This window comes from Podarcis melisellensis, assembly GCF_964234715.1.
Source record: "Podarcis melisellensis genome assembly, chromosome: 6".
NCBI lineage: Eukaryota > Metazoa > Chordata > Lepidosauria > Squamata > Lacertidae > Podarcis > Podarcis melisellensis.
In genome coordinates this window covers 37078764-37094831 of record NC_138538.1, presented here as the reverse complement: position 1 = coordinate 37094831, position 16068 = coordinate 37078764, and the positions used below count along the sequence as shown (strand labels likewise).

At 39.6% G+C, this 16068-nt stretch overlaps 1 protein-coding gene across 3 annotated transcripts in view; it reads left to right on the top strand.

The window, feature by feature from the left end:
* Window positions 1–16068, top strand: part of CAMK1G (calcium/calmodulin dependent protein kinase IG) — a 41223-nt gene that overhangs the window by 17780 nt on the left and 7375 nt on the right. For all 3 annotated transcript variants that reach the window (XM_081916400.1, XM_081916398.1, XM_081916399.1), the window contains exons 3-9: window positions 444–572; window positions 2008–2082; window positions 6046–6184; window positions 6576–6699; window positions 8934–9009; window positions 10620–10732; window positions 12924–13002. In XM_081916400.1, the coding sequence (XP_081772526.1) occupies window positions 444–572; window positions 2008–2082; window positions 6046–6184; window positions 6576–6699; window positions 8934–9009; window positions 10620–10732; window positions 12924–13002 (735 nt within the window). The remainder of the gene's footprint in view (window positions 1–443; window positions 573–2007; window positions 2083–6045; window positions 6185–6575; window positions 6700–8933; window positions 9010–10619; window positions 10733–12923; window positions 13003–16068) is intronic.

The following is a 16068-nucleotide window of genomic DNA, read 5'->3' as shown; positions in this document are numbered from 1 at the left end:
CCCTCCTTCCTCCTCATTGAAAGATGCCATGTTAATGCCATCTTCAAACATATCAATCCAAGTCTTCATTCTAGGTTTATACATTGCAATGATACATTATCAAGTTTTTTAGTTTTTTTTTAATCTTTGCAGCTGTTGTATTTCAGCCCTCATAAATACCATCACTCTACACTGCTGTTTTCTCTCTACATTTCCTATGCAATCACTCGATAGAGAACTTCAAATCCCACTGTGTATTTATGCAATTAATATACTTGAGTTTGCAGCCAACCCCCCAGGTCTAATTACTAATGCCATCTGCATATGAAAGGAGTGTTGATTTATTACCATTTTCCTTGCTGGCTATTGATGTGACAGTGTTTTCTGCATGTGTTCTGTGATAGAAGTTAAACCATGCCTCTGATACTGATTTGCCTACCTTTCAATCTTTGCTTTCCTCACAGAGGTGCTTTTTCAGAAGTTTTCCTGGTGAAGCACCGAACGACTGGCAAGCTTTATGCCTTGAAATGCATTAAAAAGTCACCCGTCATCCGGGACAGCAGCCTAGATAATGAAATAGCTGTGCTGAAGAAGTAAGTATAGTTGGAACACCAAAACAAAGCCAGGTGCTGTTTCCAGAGCCTCGTAAAAAGGCTACTAGATATGTATATATGAAGCACTAAAGGGCATCAACAAAAACCATGTCCCATGAGGGACAGAAGAAGTCATAGCTGAAACAGTGAAGTTTCATATTTGATTTAATGCACTAAAGAAAGAAATGCTTTAAATATGTTTTCTGATCTGTTCTTGCCATGTTGCAATCCAGGAACCAACAGATATAACAGCTAAAATTTAAATCAGCCTTTAGATGGCACATGTTAGCTTAGTGGCATGGTTTTCAAAGTGGGTGACAAGCTTTTGTGAGGGCTTAACAACACCATAGACTTGTTGTGGTTCATAAATGGAATAATTTAAATCTCAGAGTGATTTTGCAATACAATTCAAACCACACACAAAACAATATTATGTATGAAAACCCAGCCCTACAGGCAGGGTATAAGAAAGGAATTTTGCATGCATGCAGATACCAGCTGGGGTAGAGGGTAGGATCCACTTTGAAGGCTTTTTGAAAGAGAAAAATCTTCAGCATCCAGCTATAAGGCAATAAAGACAGCACCAGATATGTTCCAAAGAGCATGTGCCGCCACACTAAAGACCTGGTTTTAGCATTATGCAGAATGGACTTCTTGATGATCTTTTGCAAATGAGGGTGGGTGGACCATGATAGCTAAATAAAAACTCTATGTTCAGAGGCAGTGTTCCTTGAATTATTATATAGCATAGTCAATCAGTGGAAGATAGTTATTTCTTTCATGCCACTTATTCCAATTGTTCATCCAATGATTGCAACAAAAAGGTGGATTATCTCAACCTTCATTCTGATCCCTCAAATAAATATTTACACTATTAAGAAGGCATGGTAAAACTTAGAAAGGAAGGGAGGGAAATATAAGAGCTGTTCCTAGGGAATTCGACCTTTAGTTGCATCATTAATGAGATAAGTGCAAGGAGGTTTTTATTTGAATGGTTATTGTATTGTATACTTGAAAGGGCAATTCTGCCCTAAGAAGCAGTATATAAATTATGTAATAAATAAAAATGGGGGTATGCTTCCCAAAGACTGAGTGTACATAGCAAAACAGGCTTCAGAAACTGTGTGGTTTCTAAACAGATAAACTCTTTTCCTTACGAATGTACTGCGGGGGGTTTTGGTTATAGCTGGGAAGAAAATTTTTCTTGCTCTTAGAATTTCAAACAATTTTTTGTTGTTGTTCCTTGAACAGAAGAGACTCACAGTGCTTAGAAAAAAGGATGCTTCCCACTTTCCTGTGTAGATTGAAATAAGTACATTGAAGTAATGGTGCTTCATTCTGAATGGAATAAGTGTTGCACAAGAGAGGAATTGCTTTTAGTTTGACATTTTCTGACACTTGCTATGTTGTGAAACATTTCTATCTTTGGTTGCAGAATAAAGCATGACAACATAGTGACTCTGGAGGACATTTATGAGAGTACGACCCACTATTATCTGGTCATGCAGCTGTAAGTAGAGAAATGTCAGTGAGTTGTTGTGCTATAAGAGCTGCATCTTACCACATTTTGTTTAAGGCTTTCTCTGAAGTCTGACAGTCAATTTATGGAATATTAGTTGGGCAACTGTAGAAATGGTTTTACGGTTTTTCTATTTTGAGTCTTGTATTTTCTCTTATTGCACACTGCTTCAGTAGCTTCTGGCTATGAAGTGACAACATGAATGAGGTCCATCATACACATCTTTGCGAGGAAATCCACACAATATCCCAGAATTGCGGATGGTACAATTGTAAGCCTCATTTTCATAAACCCACCCATAAGTCCACTTCTCCCCCCTCCATTAATAACAGCTTGATAAGGAGATATTCAGAGCAGGAAAAAGAAAATTGTAGGTGGGATTGAGGGAGGGATCTGGAACAGAAGGGAGAAGAGCACTTTTAAAAAACTATTCAGCTTTAAAGAGATTGATCCCAGTGACATTAAAATCCATGTGCAGGCCACTTTTCACCTTTATTCCACTTGAAGTGTTTTGGTCAATGGGTTGTGGGGAGTGTCTTCTTCAATACAAGTGACCCATCCATAGTGGGCAGTTGAATTCTAAAGAAAATCTTCAGACTCTACCTCACCCCCATTTTTTAAAAAAGGCAACTAAGGATTGTAGCCAACGAAGTCATCCCATTAACAAAAGTACTTCCATTTGCACAATGGATTTTCCCACCCACTCCTTCCCCTGCAATTCCCCCAAATTTGTTCTGGAGTAGATTTTGTGGGGCATGGGGAGAATAGAGGGAGAACAACTTTTGTTGTGCAAGCAGAAGTCCTTGTGCGAACGGAATGATTTGCTTGGATGCAACCCTGAGGGATTAAGAGAGAGGTTTCTGATTTGATTTCATACTGGGACCATTAAAAAAAGAAATTAGGTTAGTGTGTCAGCAATCAGGTTCCGAAAGCCTTTCTGGATTAAAGGTTGATTCTTCTAATGAAGGTACTTTGTGACAATTAAGTACTGTACTAGTAAATCAGATTGCTTCACAGAAGACTCGAAAGAGATTTGTGAGCAAAGTTAGTTGTTGTTGTTACTATTTTCTTATAATCTGCCTGTATGACTGGACTGCACCAGCCAGTCTGTGCAGCTTCCAACAAAACTACAGAGGAAAGGGTTGGGGACGGGGGATTTCAAGCGCTGAAAGGATTAAATGAAAACTGATCCTTGTTCTTCAGAGAAAACATGGCAGAAAAATGCATGGTCTAGGTTCAGTATGTTAGTACATCCAGTTTTGATTACTACTTTTTTTTTAATAATATTTTATTAAATTTCTTTTCTTACAAACACAAATATAAAGCTTAGAAAGAAGAAAAAAGAAGAATAGATAAAGAAAGAAATATATAGATAAGATCCAACTTTCCATAATGTTTTTTACAATCCAATTGGACTTCCCCACATCCTCCAAACCCTGCGTTCCCTGTGATAAAAACATCAGCAATTTGTTACCTTGTTCCATTACTTATTATATCTTTCAATTTGTCATGTTTCTAAGTTCATAATTATATCCCAGTTCTTATAAAGTTAAATAAACATGATAAGCTTGTCTCATGGTTCCGCCTTTTCTTTCTTATACCTTAATTCCGAATTCACCTCATCCCGTTACTGAAGCTAGGTTTTCTTAGTCATGCATTTTTCTTAACATTCATACAGCTTATAATATTTTTGCAAATAGTCCTTAAATTTCTTCCAGTCCTCTTCCAATGTTTCCTCTCCCAAGTCCCGAATTCTGCCAGTCATTTCAGCCAGTTCCATATAATCCATCAACTGCGTCTGCCATTCCTCCAGCGTGGGTAGATCTTGTGTCTTCCAATACTTTGCAATAAGGATTCTTGCTGCTGTAGTAGCATACATAAAGAAAGTTCTGTCCTTTTTTGACACTTTCTGGTCCACCATACCCAGAAGAATGGCCTCTGGTTTCTTAGGAAAGGTATACTTAAATACCTTTTTTAGCTCATTGTAGATCACTTCCCAGAAGGCCTTCACTTTTGGGCAGGTCCACCAGAGGTGAAAGAATGTTCCTTCAGCCTCCTTACATTTCCAACATTTATTGTCAGACAGGTGATTTATCTTAGCAAGCTTGACTGGGGTCATGTACCACCGGTATATCATTTTCATAATGTTTTCCTTCAAGGCATTACATGCTGTAAATTTCATTCCGGTGTTCCATAACCTTTCCCAGTCTTCAAACATAATGTTATGCCCAATATCCTGTGCCCATTTTATCATGGCTGATTTAACTATCTCATCCTGTGTGTTCCATTTAAGCAGCAAATTATACATTCTCGAAAGTGTCTTAGTTTTTGGTTCTAACAGTTCCGTTTCTAGTTTCGATTTTTCCACCTGGAACCCAACCTTTTTGTCTATTTTGAAAACCTCTTGAATTTGAGCATAGTGTAACCAATCTTGCACCTTATTTCTCAATTTTTCCAAACTCTGCAACCTCCAATTGTCTTCCGTTTTTTCAATTATTTCCCAGTATTTTGGCCAGCAGGCCTCCATGTTAAGTCTTTTTCGGGCCTTGGCCTCCACCGGTGATAGCCACCTCTGGGTTTTGCTCTCTAATAAGTCTTTATATTTTATCCAGACCATAAATATTGCTCTTCGGACAATATGATTTTTAAACAATTTGTGGACTTTTACCTTGTTGTACCACAGATATGCATGCCAACCAAAAGCATTATCGAACCCTTCCAGATCCAGAACATCCGTGTTTTCCAACAAAAACCAATCTTTCAACCAGCAGAAGGCTGCAGATTCATAATATAACCTCAAGTCCGGCAGGGCAAAACCCCCTCTTTCTTTCGAATCCGTTAATATTTTAAACTTTATTCGGGGCTTTTTGCCCTGCCAGGCAAACTTAGAAATATCCTTCTGCCACTTTCCAAAGCATTCCACTCTGTCCACGATCTGTAGGGCCTGGAACAGAAATAGCATTTTCGGCAAAACATTCATCTTTATAGCTGCTATTCGACCCAACAAGGAAAGTTTCAATCTTGACCAAATTTCCAGATCTTTTTTGATTTCCAACCAACATTTTTCATAATTGTCCTTAAACAAATTCAAGTTTTTGGAGGTCAAGTGAACCCCTAGGTATTTCACTTTTTTAACCACACTTAATTCCGTCTCTTTCTGAAACCCATCCGTTTCTGTAGATGTCAAATTTTTAGCCAAAACTTTAGTTTTCTGCTTGTTCAACTTAAATCCCGCCACCCGACCAAACTCATAGATTGGTTCTAAAACTCATTTTGTACTAGATTCTGGCTCCTCTAGTGTTAAAACCAAGTCATCTGCAAATGCTTTCAGTTTATATTGTTTCACTCCGACCTGCAGTTTTGATTACTACTGACAGGGTTTTTATTTACAAACCCAGGAAATGGGCGGCAGAACTTCCATTATCTAGCTGCATTTTCAAGTTTCTTCATCATAGGCTTATCAGTGAAAAATGCAACAAAAATGGGAACTCTGAGAAGGAAGCGGAAGCAAAAGCAATTGCATAGAAATAGATATTTAGTGACTCAAAACATTTTAGGCATGTCCCCCCCCAAAGAATCATGGGAACTGTAGTTTACCCTCACAGAGCTACAATTCCCAGCACCATTACAGTCTGTTCTTTGTGGAGATGTGCTTTAAAAATACAGTGTGGATGTGACCAAATGTTCACCATTTAGATATGTTGCTTCTCCTTTTCTCATGCAGCATATCTGAACGTTGAATCTTGCTTCTCTGAATTTTCTTGCAGAAGCGCCAGTCAGGTCCAAAACTCTTTTGCTACCCCACTGATTTGCCTTCCAAGCTATTCAGTGGCACGGTGTGCTGAACTTGAAAGTAGAATTTAAACGGAACATCCTGAATATGTGATCAGAACGAATGTGCATGCAGTTCAGTAAAAGCAGTTTTATTCTTCTTCTAATTATCTTCCTCCACAGTGTGTCTGGAGGAGAATTATTTGACCGTATTTTAGAACGAGGTGTTTACACGGAAAAGGATGCAAGCATTGTAATTCAGCAAGTCCTGGGAGCTGTGCATTATCTTCATGAGAATGGGATAGTCCACCGAGATCTGAAGGTAAACTCCTTGAGATACTCTTTATCTACATTGACTGGCAATGTCATTCATATACTGTATAATCCTTACTACAGTATTTTTGCTTCAACATCACCAAATGATGCTCAAGGCAACTAACAAATTAAAACACAAAACACAAAAGCGGGTAGGGGTGGTTTTTTTAATAAAAAAAAGTCCCAAGCCCCAAATTGCATATTTACAGTCATTTGGCATACTGTCATCTAACAAGGCTAAATGTCTTTGTGAATAATAATGTCTTTGCCAGCAGAAGATAAGCAGAGACTAGACAGGTTTCCATTAACAGGGAGTTCCAGAACTTGGGAGCAACCACTGAAGAAACTCTTTCTTTAGATATCTTACTTTACTTTATACTCTCAACCTTTATCCCTAGCCTGAAAATCTGCTCTACCTAACTCCCGAGGAGGACTCCAAAATCATGATCACAGACTTTGGTTTGTCTAAAATGGAGCAGAATGGCATCATGTCGACAGCGTGTGGGACTCCAGGATATGTCGGTAAGCAAGTATGCTTGCTCTCTATCACTGAAGTCATCATGCATGATGACTTCACTTCCTGCCAGCAAATTTATCTATTTGAATGTAGTGAACATAAATATGATATTGAGTGCCTAACCACTTTTATATTACTTCCTTCTCCTTTGTGTGTGGCAGTTATTTAAAAAGAAAATTGCTATCTCAACCTGCAGGTTGCTGACTGAATCTTGAAATTAGAATGTATTGATGCATATGCAACACCATGATCTCCAACCCATTGCTCCTGTGTGTATGTTATCTGAATGCATAGAGTGATCCCATGTGTCTGGCCCCCACAGCCTCATACATATAACACCATGTTTGAAGCCTCGAGGGCATTCTCCATGTGATTAGGAACCCTTTGGAAGATCAGTCACATTGAGTCTTCTTTTCTACAGTTTTATATACTAGAGTCGCTTCGAAATTGAACGTTCTGTTTATTGAACATTCATCCTGATCCTGATCTGTTTGCACAAAGTTTGTGGGCGGTTCTACAACATCAGCTGCTTGTTGGACATTAATTCTGGTTTGCTGGTAGAGAGGTTATTTAATGTTGCATCAATGGAATTTCATTCCATAGAATCATAGAATCATAGAGTTGGAAGAGACCACAAGGGCCATCGAGTCCAACCCCCTGCCAAGCAGGAAACACCATCAGAGCACTCCTGACATATGGTTGTCAAGCCTCTGCTTAAAGACCAAGCCTCTGCTTAAAGAAGGAGACTCCACCACACTCCTTGGCAGCAAATTCCACTGTCGAACAGCTCTTACTGTCAGGAAGTTCTTCCTAATGTTTAGGTGGAATCTTCTTTCTTGTAGTTTGGAACCATTGCTCCGTGTCCACTTCTCTGGAGCATCAGAAAACAACCTTTCTCCCTCCTCTATGTGACATCCTTTTATATATTTGAACATGGCTATCATATCAACCCTTAACCTCCTCTTCTCCAGGCTAAACATGCCCAGCTCCCTTAGCTGTTCCTCACAAGGCATCGTTTCCAGGCCTTTGACCATTTTGGTTGCCCTCCTCTGGACACGTTCCAGTTTGTCAGTGTCCTTCTTGAACTGTGGTGCCCAGAACTGGACACAGTACTCCAGGTGAGGTCTGACCAGAGCAGAATACAGTGGCACTATTACTTCCCTTGATCTAGATGCTATACTCCTATTGATGCAGCCCAGAATTGCATTGGCTTTTTTAGCTGCCACGTCACACTGTTGGCTCATGTCAAGTTTGTGGTCAACCAAGACTCCTAGATCATTTTCACATGTACTGCTCTCAAGCCAGTTGTCACCCATCTTGTATTTGTGCCTCTCATTTTTTTTGCCCAAGTGCAATACTTTACATTTCTCCCTGTTAAAATTCATCTTCTTTGTTTTGGCCCAGTTCTCTAATCTGTCAAGGTCGTTTTGAAGTGTGATCCTGTCCTCTGGGGTGTTAGCCACCCCTCCCAGTTTGGTGTCATCTGCAAATTTGATCAGGATGCCCTTGAGTCCATCATCCAAGTCGTTGATAAAGATGTTGAATAAGACCGGGCCCATACTTTCCACTGAATTATCCTGTTGCTTTTCTTACTGTAAAAAGTCAATTTAAAAGAAAAGAAAAGAAAAGAAAAGAAAAGAAAAGAAAAGAAAGAAAGAAAGAAAGAAAGAAAGAAAGAAAGAAAGAAAGAAAGAAAGAAAGAAAGAAAGAAAGAAAGAAATGGAACTGCACAGGAGCTCCAATTACAGTCTTAAATTTGTCACTATATCAGTGAATCCCACCCACAAAAGAGTAAAAGTCTTGAAGACTCTCTTTCAGACATACTCAGTGCCTAGACACTGAGCATAGGTAACCCAGCTCCACAAGTTTAGTTCATGAATGAAGAGAATTATTGATTTCAGCGGAATTTTGTTTAGACTTAACATGCATAGAACTGCAGCCTTATTCCATAGGCAGCTTGGTGATACACTGCTTAAAGTTACTGTCTCACTCCTGAGCCAAATGTAATTTCAGGGGATTCAAGGCTGCCCTATATTCTACACATAATTTAAGGTGTGTTACAGATGGACTATAATTTCCTCCTCAGACTTTCCAACTTCCATCATCACCTGCTTCAGGTGTTGGATTTTTCCATTCTACTCTGCATCATTGAAAGGGATTTTTGTGCTGATTAGAGGAATGTTTGCTTTCAAATTGCTCATTTTATTACTAACCCGGCTTTCCTTTTCATTTTCTGCAGCTCCAGAGGTGCTAGAACAAAAGCCATATAGCAAAGCTGTGGATTGCTGGTCCATCGGAGTCATTACCTACATCCTGTAAGTGTCATTCCCCAATAGTAAGTTTGCAAATGTCCACCACAGTTTTTAGCCCACAAGATGTCTTCTTGCCTGCATGCTTGGCTGACAGAGACAGAGAAAAAAAGCATAAGCAAACATCTGTGATTCATTGATGACCTGAATGAAAAGAAGAATCAACCCACTTCCCATTTTAAAATACTCTGTTCAGTAGCCTAGTGTGCTCTAATACTCACCATAAACAGATATACAGCCAACATTACAAACCAACATTTACAAGCCAACATTATAAATACAGGTTTTCCATCCTTATTATGGGTTTTTAAAAATCTGCTTTCTTTCTTACTGTGTGCATTCAATGCATTCAGGGCAGTTTTATAATTTTAAACACTAAAACAATAAAATGGCACCATCATTGTTGGATATTGGTCTCTTTTAAAACTGAGGAAATAAATAAATATTTTTTTATTCATACCCCACCCTTCCCGGTTTTAAAACCGGGCTCAGGGCTGCTAACAGCAAATATAAAACATTGATTAAAATACGACTTTAAAACAGCATAAAATAGCATAAAATACAATATAAAATACAGCATCAATATAATAAAATTCAAAAATTCAGGGGTCATTTTTTGGGGGAGGGGGAACCCCATTCAGTAGGCATCAAATGATCACCAGGGCTAACTGGCCAAGTTGGTCCTACTAGGGCCAGCAAGGAGACGAGGAAAGAATTTAAATGTGGGGTCCCAGAAAGGGTTTCTTCATAGAAGAGGAAAGGGAAAAGGGAATAGAGGATCAGTCTAATTCAAACTGAAGGCCAGGTGGAATAGCTCTGTCTTACAGGCCCTGCAGAAGGAGATCAAGTCCTGCAGGTTCCAAGCCTCGTGGGACAGAGCATTCCACCAGGTCGGAGCCGTCACTGAAAAAGCCCTGGCCTGGAATTCTCCTGTTCTGCCTTTACTTTTCCACTGCTCTCTTCCATCATGACTGTGCTTGATCTCCAAAAGACCTTGGCTGAGAAGCTTACAAGCTAAAATGCTGTAAACCAGGGGTCCCCAACCTTTTGGGTCCAGGAGGGCCCAAAGAAATGGTGATGTGCACCACAAAATGTACATTTCACAGAAGAAAAATGGGCAATGCTCAGAACTCCCCAATAACACCTCATACCCTAAATAAATAAAGCACAGACAAAAAAGAGCAGGCAACCACCTTCCACAACCAAAGAAAAAGAAGGCTAAACCGCTAACCATAATTGCTATGCTCTTCGTCCATGGCTGGAGGCATACCTGCCATATGAAATGGAAGGAAAGCTCCCACTGGTGCCACATGACAATGTATGTTCCCTTCTAATCTTTTCAATGATTGTTTATATTTTTTCATAAAAATCTGACTTTGACTCTTCTCTGGAGCCCCCCCCCCTCCTCCAGTGAAAACACACCTGCTATACAGGAGCCACAGGTAAGGGCTCCTGACAATCAGTTCACAAAATGAAGCTTTTGTGTCGCCAGCACAGGCCTCTGTTCTCCTTCTTCATCACCCATCCCTCCTTGAATAGACATTAAAGGTCAGTCATGTGTACAGTAGCAGCATCTAATCCAGGTGGCCTTCCTCCTTTTTTCCAATCCCCTTTAGCCTATGTGGATACCCTCCTTTCTATGAAGAGACAGAGTCCAAACTGTTTGAGAAGATCAGAGAAGGATACTATGAATTTGAGTCTCCATTTTGGGATGATATCTCTGAATCAGGTACATTCCACCCTTAGGAATCTGCTTATGACCGATACTCGTATATTTCATAATATAAACAAAAACTTGTATGCTATAAGGATTCTGTAAATCTCTTGTAGTTATTGTTTGACTTTTATAAGATTTATATTTTATAAGATTTTATATTTATATTGAGAGCCAGTGTGGTGTAGTGGTTAAGAGCGGTAGCCTTGTAATCTGGGGAACTGGGTTCGCGTCTCTGCTCCTCCACATGCAGCTGCTGGGTGACCTTGGGCTAATCACACTTCTCTGAAGTCTCTCAACCCCACTCACCTCACAGAGTGTTTGTTGTGGGGGAGGAAGGGAAAGGAGAATGTTAGCCACTTTGAGACTCCTTCGGGTAGTGATAAGGTGGGATATCAAATCCAAACTCTTCTTCTATAAACCTTTAGCAGAAGGTCCCAGGATAGGTTACAGCAATGTAAAATACAGCATTAAAAACAGCTTAAAACACACGTGCACACATACACTGCTGTCCTGGAATCTAATCCTGTAGACCCTGGAGTTTTCTTATCTCTTAGTAAAGTGGGTAAATCTCCATTTCTAAAATCTAACACAGTTTGGAATGCATCAGCTACTACTAATGTTCTGCTACATTTATTAGGTGAAACTGATCTATTTTCTAAAATTCAGACTGAGAATTCCAAATATTATTGGATAAATGAGATGATCCTTTTTCATTCTCTGACCTGTTTACCAATGGGTTTTCAGTGTTACTGTGGCCAGGAAACATAGAGATACTTAATGAAATACCGGGCAATTTTGCAGAGACATTTCGGTCTCAAAGCTTCATTGACTTCAGCTGGCCAAGAGTTCAGCCTATGATATTCTGGGATGGACCTGTTGCCCTCCAGATGTTAAATTCCAACTCCTATCAGCCAACATGGCCAATAGTTGGGGTGGGGATGAGAATTGTAGTTTTCAGGGCTCTTGTTCTAGATCAGGGATGGGAACATCTAGCTCATGGGCAAATTTAGGCTCTCCAGGCTAGCCAGCTTGGCCTGTGCAGCCATTTTTGGACAGCCCCCTCCACTTGTCACTCACTTGGCATCATGTGGCAACAGGTGCAGAGCAGATAAAGTCATAGCCACCAACAAATTATTGGGAGAACACCTGTGCAACAGAACTTGCATTTGATGCCATCTAAATTTGTTGCTGAATGCAAGCCCCACTGGGAGTCAAGGAGCAGGACTTGGTTTGTAGCCAAACATCAAAATCAAGACCTACTGCTGAAGAACAATTGGTAGCACATGGTTTAGGTTGCGCTTCCAATTGTTCCTTTGCAATGGGGTATGCACTTGATGCTTTTTAAATTCAGTGCCAAATGCAAAGCCTGTCGTCTTCTGGTGGGCTCCAATCCACCTGACATTAGTATATGATGCCACATTGGAGAAGTGGCCAGTTTTTGATCTGGCACACCAGATCAAATACACTCCTATATTAATCAAATTCAAAAATAGTAGGCTAGGAAGAAGACTTTAATAAAAATATTTCCTCAGGATACAGCTGGTCACAATTCCAGGATATGGAGTTCAGCAGTTCCTTAGGAGGCCTGCCTATAGAATAGTTCCCCAAGAATATATGCATTTTGGCTGCTATAACCTGTAATTTAGTGGAAGGATCATAGTTCAGTGTTTCGTAAGTCGAATGTCCCACATTCAACCCCTGCCATCTCCAGTTAGAAGGACCTCCGGAAACAGGGCTCAGAAACATCCTGGAAAGGTTCTGACAAGCGAAACAAACCAGCATTGTACTGTGGTTTGATCAATATAAGCAGTGCTATTTTACAGGGGGGACTCAGGGGGACACATACCCCTAAAGATTCTGTGAATCTTTCTATTTTTGTCCATTTACTGTATTTATTTTTCCTGATTTGAACTATAAAATGGTGATTTTCTTGAGTCAAAATGAGAGTACCACTAAACATTTTTTTTTTTAAAAAAGCAGTGGTTATAAGGGAGCTTCATAGACATTCACATAAAATATTTTACATATGTAAGGAATTTGTCAACTAAGTTAGCATTCCATCCAACAAAGGCCATGTATTTGGTTACAAACCAAATGAACCATGAAACATGTGGTGAACCCTGAAACGATGAGCTCTGTGGTGCATTGTTTTGCTTTCCTGCCTTTGTGCTGAACCCTGCCTCTCCTCATTCCTTCCAAACAGCCAAGGATTTCATCTGTCACTTACTGGAGAAGGATCCAAATGAGAGGTTTACATGTGAGAAGGCCCTCAGGCACCCCTGGTAAGACAAGTGCTGCTAGTAGAATAAAAACATGCAACTCCATATTGTAGAGAAATCGTAGTGGTCATGGCTCATAAGACAAAATTACCTTCTATGAGATCTCAGTTTGCCGGAACCTGCAGGTTGGAAAATATGGATAGGGAATTGTTTTTCTTTAAGAATGTACATGCTGTACCTTGGGAATTGTAGTACAGTATGTGCTGTAAAGTGAGAACTGGAGAGGATTCTTACCGCCTTATTAAACTTCAGTTCTGAGGATTCTGGCAATTAAAATAGTATAAAACTGGTGTTAGCTTTTAGTGTAGATTGTTGAGGTTGTTATGGTGAGCCTTCTCTTTTTTTTTTTTTATTCTCTGTTTATTAAATTTTTTACACAATCATACAATCATCTACAAACCGCGGCAGAACATACAATAGGGGGTCAAAAAAGCAAAGAGGAAAGAAAAAAAAAGAACAAAATAAAAAAGATAAAAATAAAAATAAAAAAAGAGAAAAGGCACAAGAAAAACAGAAAAAGAAAGAGGAAAGAAGAAAAACAAAACCAAAAGAGGGTAATAAAACATCGTTCCGTACACTGTGACTTCCATCCTTCCCGGTTTGGGTTGTACAATCCTTATAGTTTACTCGCTGATTACATTATCATTACCAATATTCAAACATTACAGGTTTTAAATTCCATCCACTGAGATTTTCAACATTCCATAAGTCACTTCCACATAGCCCAGAAATTTACTCCAGTCATTTTTTAATTTAGTATTATTTTGAGATCTAATTCTTTGTGTCAACCTCGCTAGTTCTATATATTGGAATAGTTTCGTCTGCCATTCTTTAACTGTGGGGGTGTTAGATGTTTTCCAATTCTGCGCCAACGCGATCCTGGCCGCCGCCGTGGCGTATTGGAAGAAGTTTTCATCTTCTCTTTTAATCTCTTCTCCTACCATTCCTAAAAGAAACGCTTCCGGTATCTTAGGGAAGTTGTATTTTAAAATTTTCTTTAGTTCCTCATAAATTTGGTCCCAGAATCCTTTCACCACCTCACAGGTCCACCACATATGAAAGAAGTTCCCCACCTTGTTTTTACATCTCCAGCATGTGCTATCACCGGTTTTATACATCTTCCCCAGACTTGCCGGGGTGATGTACCATCGGTACATCATCTTCTCTAGATTTTCTCGGAGAGTAGCACATGCCGAGAACTTCATACCCTTTTTCCATAGTTTCTGCCATTTCTCCTGTTCCAAATTATGTCCCAGATCTCTGGCCCATTTAACCATGACCCCCTTAACTGCCTCATCTCTGGTTTCCCAGCTTAACAATTGTTTATACATTTTAGAGAGGAGTTTGTTATTAGATTCCAATATTTCTACCTGATATTTCGATTTTTTTTCACTCATCCCTGTTTTTTTATGCTCGAGCCACAACGCATTAATCTGATGATATTGAAGCCAGCTGTTTAGTTTTCCTTTTAACTCTTCATAGGGTCTGATTTTCCATCCACCCTCCAGTTTGACTAGGAGGTCCTCATACGTCCATCTCTCCCCCTCTTGGTTTGTTTTTTTGAGCGTTATAATATCGATTGGGGAGATCCACCAAGGCGTACCGCTTTCAATTACTTTTTTATTTCTGTTCCAGGCTTCTAGTAGGGGGCCTCTGATAATGTGATTTGAGAAGCTTTTGTGGGCTTTACCTTTATCTTGCCATAAATAAGCGTGCCAGCCAAACCTGGCATCAAAGCCTTCAAGGTCCAGTAAGTCTGGGTTTTTTAAAGTCGCCCAGTCTTTTATCCAGCAGAGGCAGGCAGCATCGTAATAGAGCCTTAAATCTGGGACTGCGAAGCCCCCCCTCTCTCTCGCATCCGTCAGCAATTTGAATTTAATTCTGGCCCTTTTCCCCTGCCATATGAATTTCGTCAGAATTTTTTGCCAGGACTTAAAACATGATGTTCCTCTTATTATAGGGATATTCTGGAATAAAAACAGTAGTTTTGGTAAGATACTCATTTTGATCGCAGCCATCCTTCCTGACCAAGACAGTTTCAGCCTATTCCAAATGTCCAGATCTCTCTTAATTTCTTGCCAGACCTTGGTGTAATTATCTTCTAATAAGTTTATATTCTTTGGCGATATCCATATTCCCAGGTACTTAACTTTTTTTACTACTTTAATGCCGCTCATTTGCTCCAACTGGGTCTTTGCCACTTCATCTAAATTCTTCACTAGAATTTTAGTTTTCCCCTTGTTTAGTTTAAACCCCGCCAATTTGCCAAATTCTTCTAAGATCTTTACAGTATTACTAACGCTGTTCATTGGTTCCTCTAAAGTTAACACCACGTCATCAGCATATGCCTTTAGCTTGTACTCTTTCTCTCCGACTTTTATCCCCTTTATTCTTGATGACTCCCTTATTTTATTTGCCAATATCTCTAGAACCATAATAAAGAGAAGGGGGGATAACGGGCAGCCTTGTCTTGTGCCTTTCGCTATTGTAAAAGGGCTGGAGAGGCTATCGTTTATAATCAGCCTTGCCCTTTGCCCTGAGTATATTGCCTTTATCCCTTCTAAAAAGGGGCCCTCTATTCCTACTGTTTTTATACACCGTAACAAAAAGTTCCAAGAAACATTATCGAATGCTTTCTCAGCATCAATAAAAATTAATGCTGCCGGGATATCTATCTTCATATCCAGATATTCGATAATATTCACTAAGTGTCTGACATTATCTTTTAACTGCCTATTCGGTAAAAAACCCACTTGGTCTTTATGGATGGCTCTCATTAAGTACTTCTTAAGCCTGCTCGCCATAATATCTGCGAAGATCTTATAATCATTGTTGAGCAGGGAAATTGGTCTATAGTTTCTTATATCCGTTTTCTCTGTTTCTGTTTTTGGTATTAACGTAATATGTGCCTCCCTCCATGAATCTGGAATCCTTCCTCCCTGGAGGATGTTGTTAATAACCTCGCTGAGCACTGGGGCTATATGATCTCCAAATATTTTATAATATTTGGCAGTTAATCCATCGGGGCCGGGTGCCTTCCCGTTTTTCATTCTCTTAATGGCTTCCCTC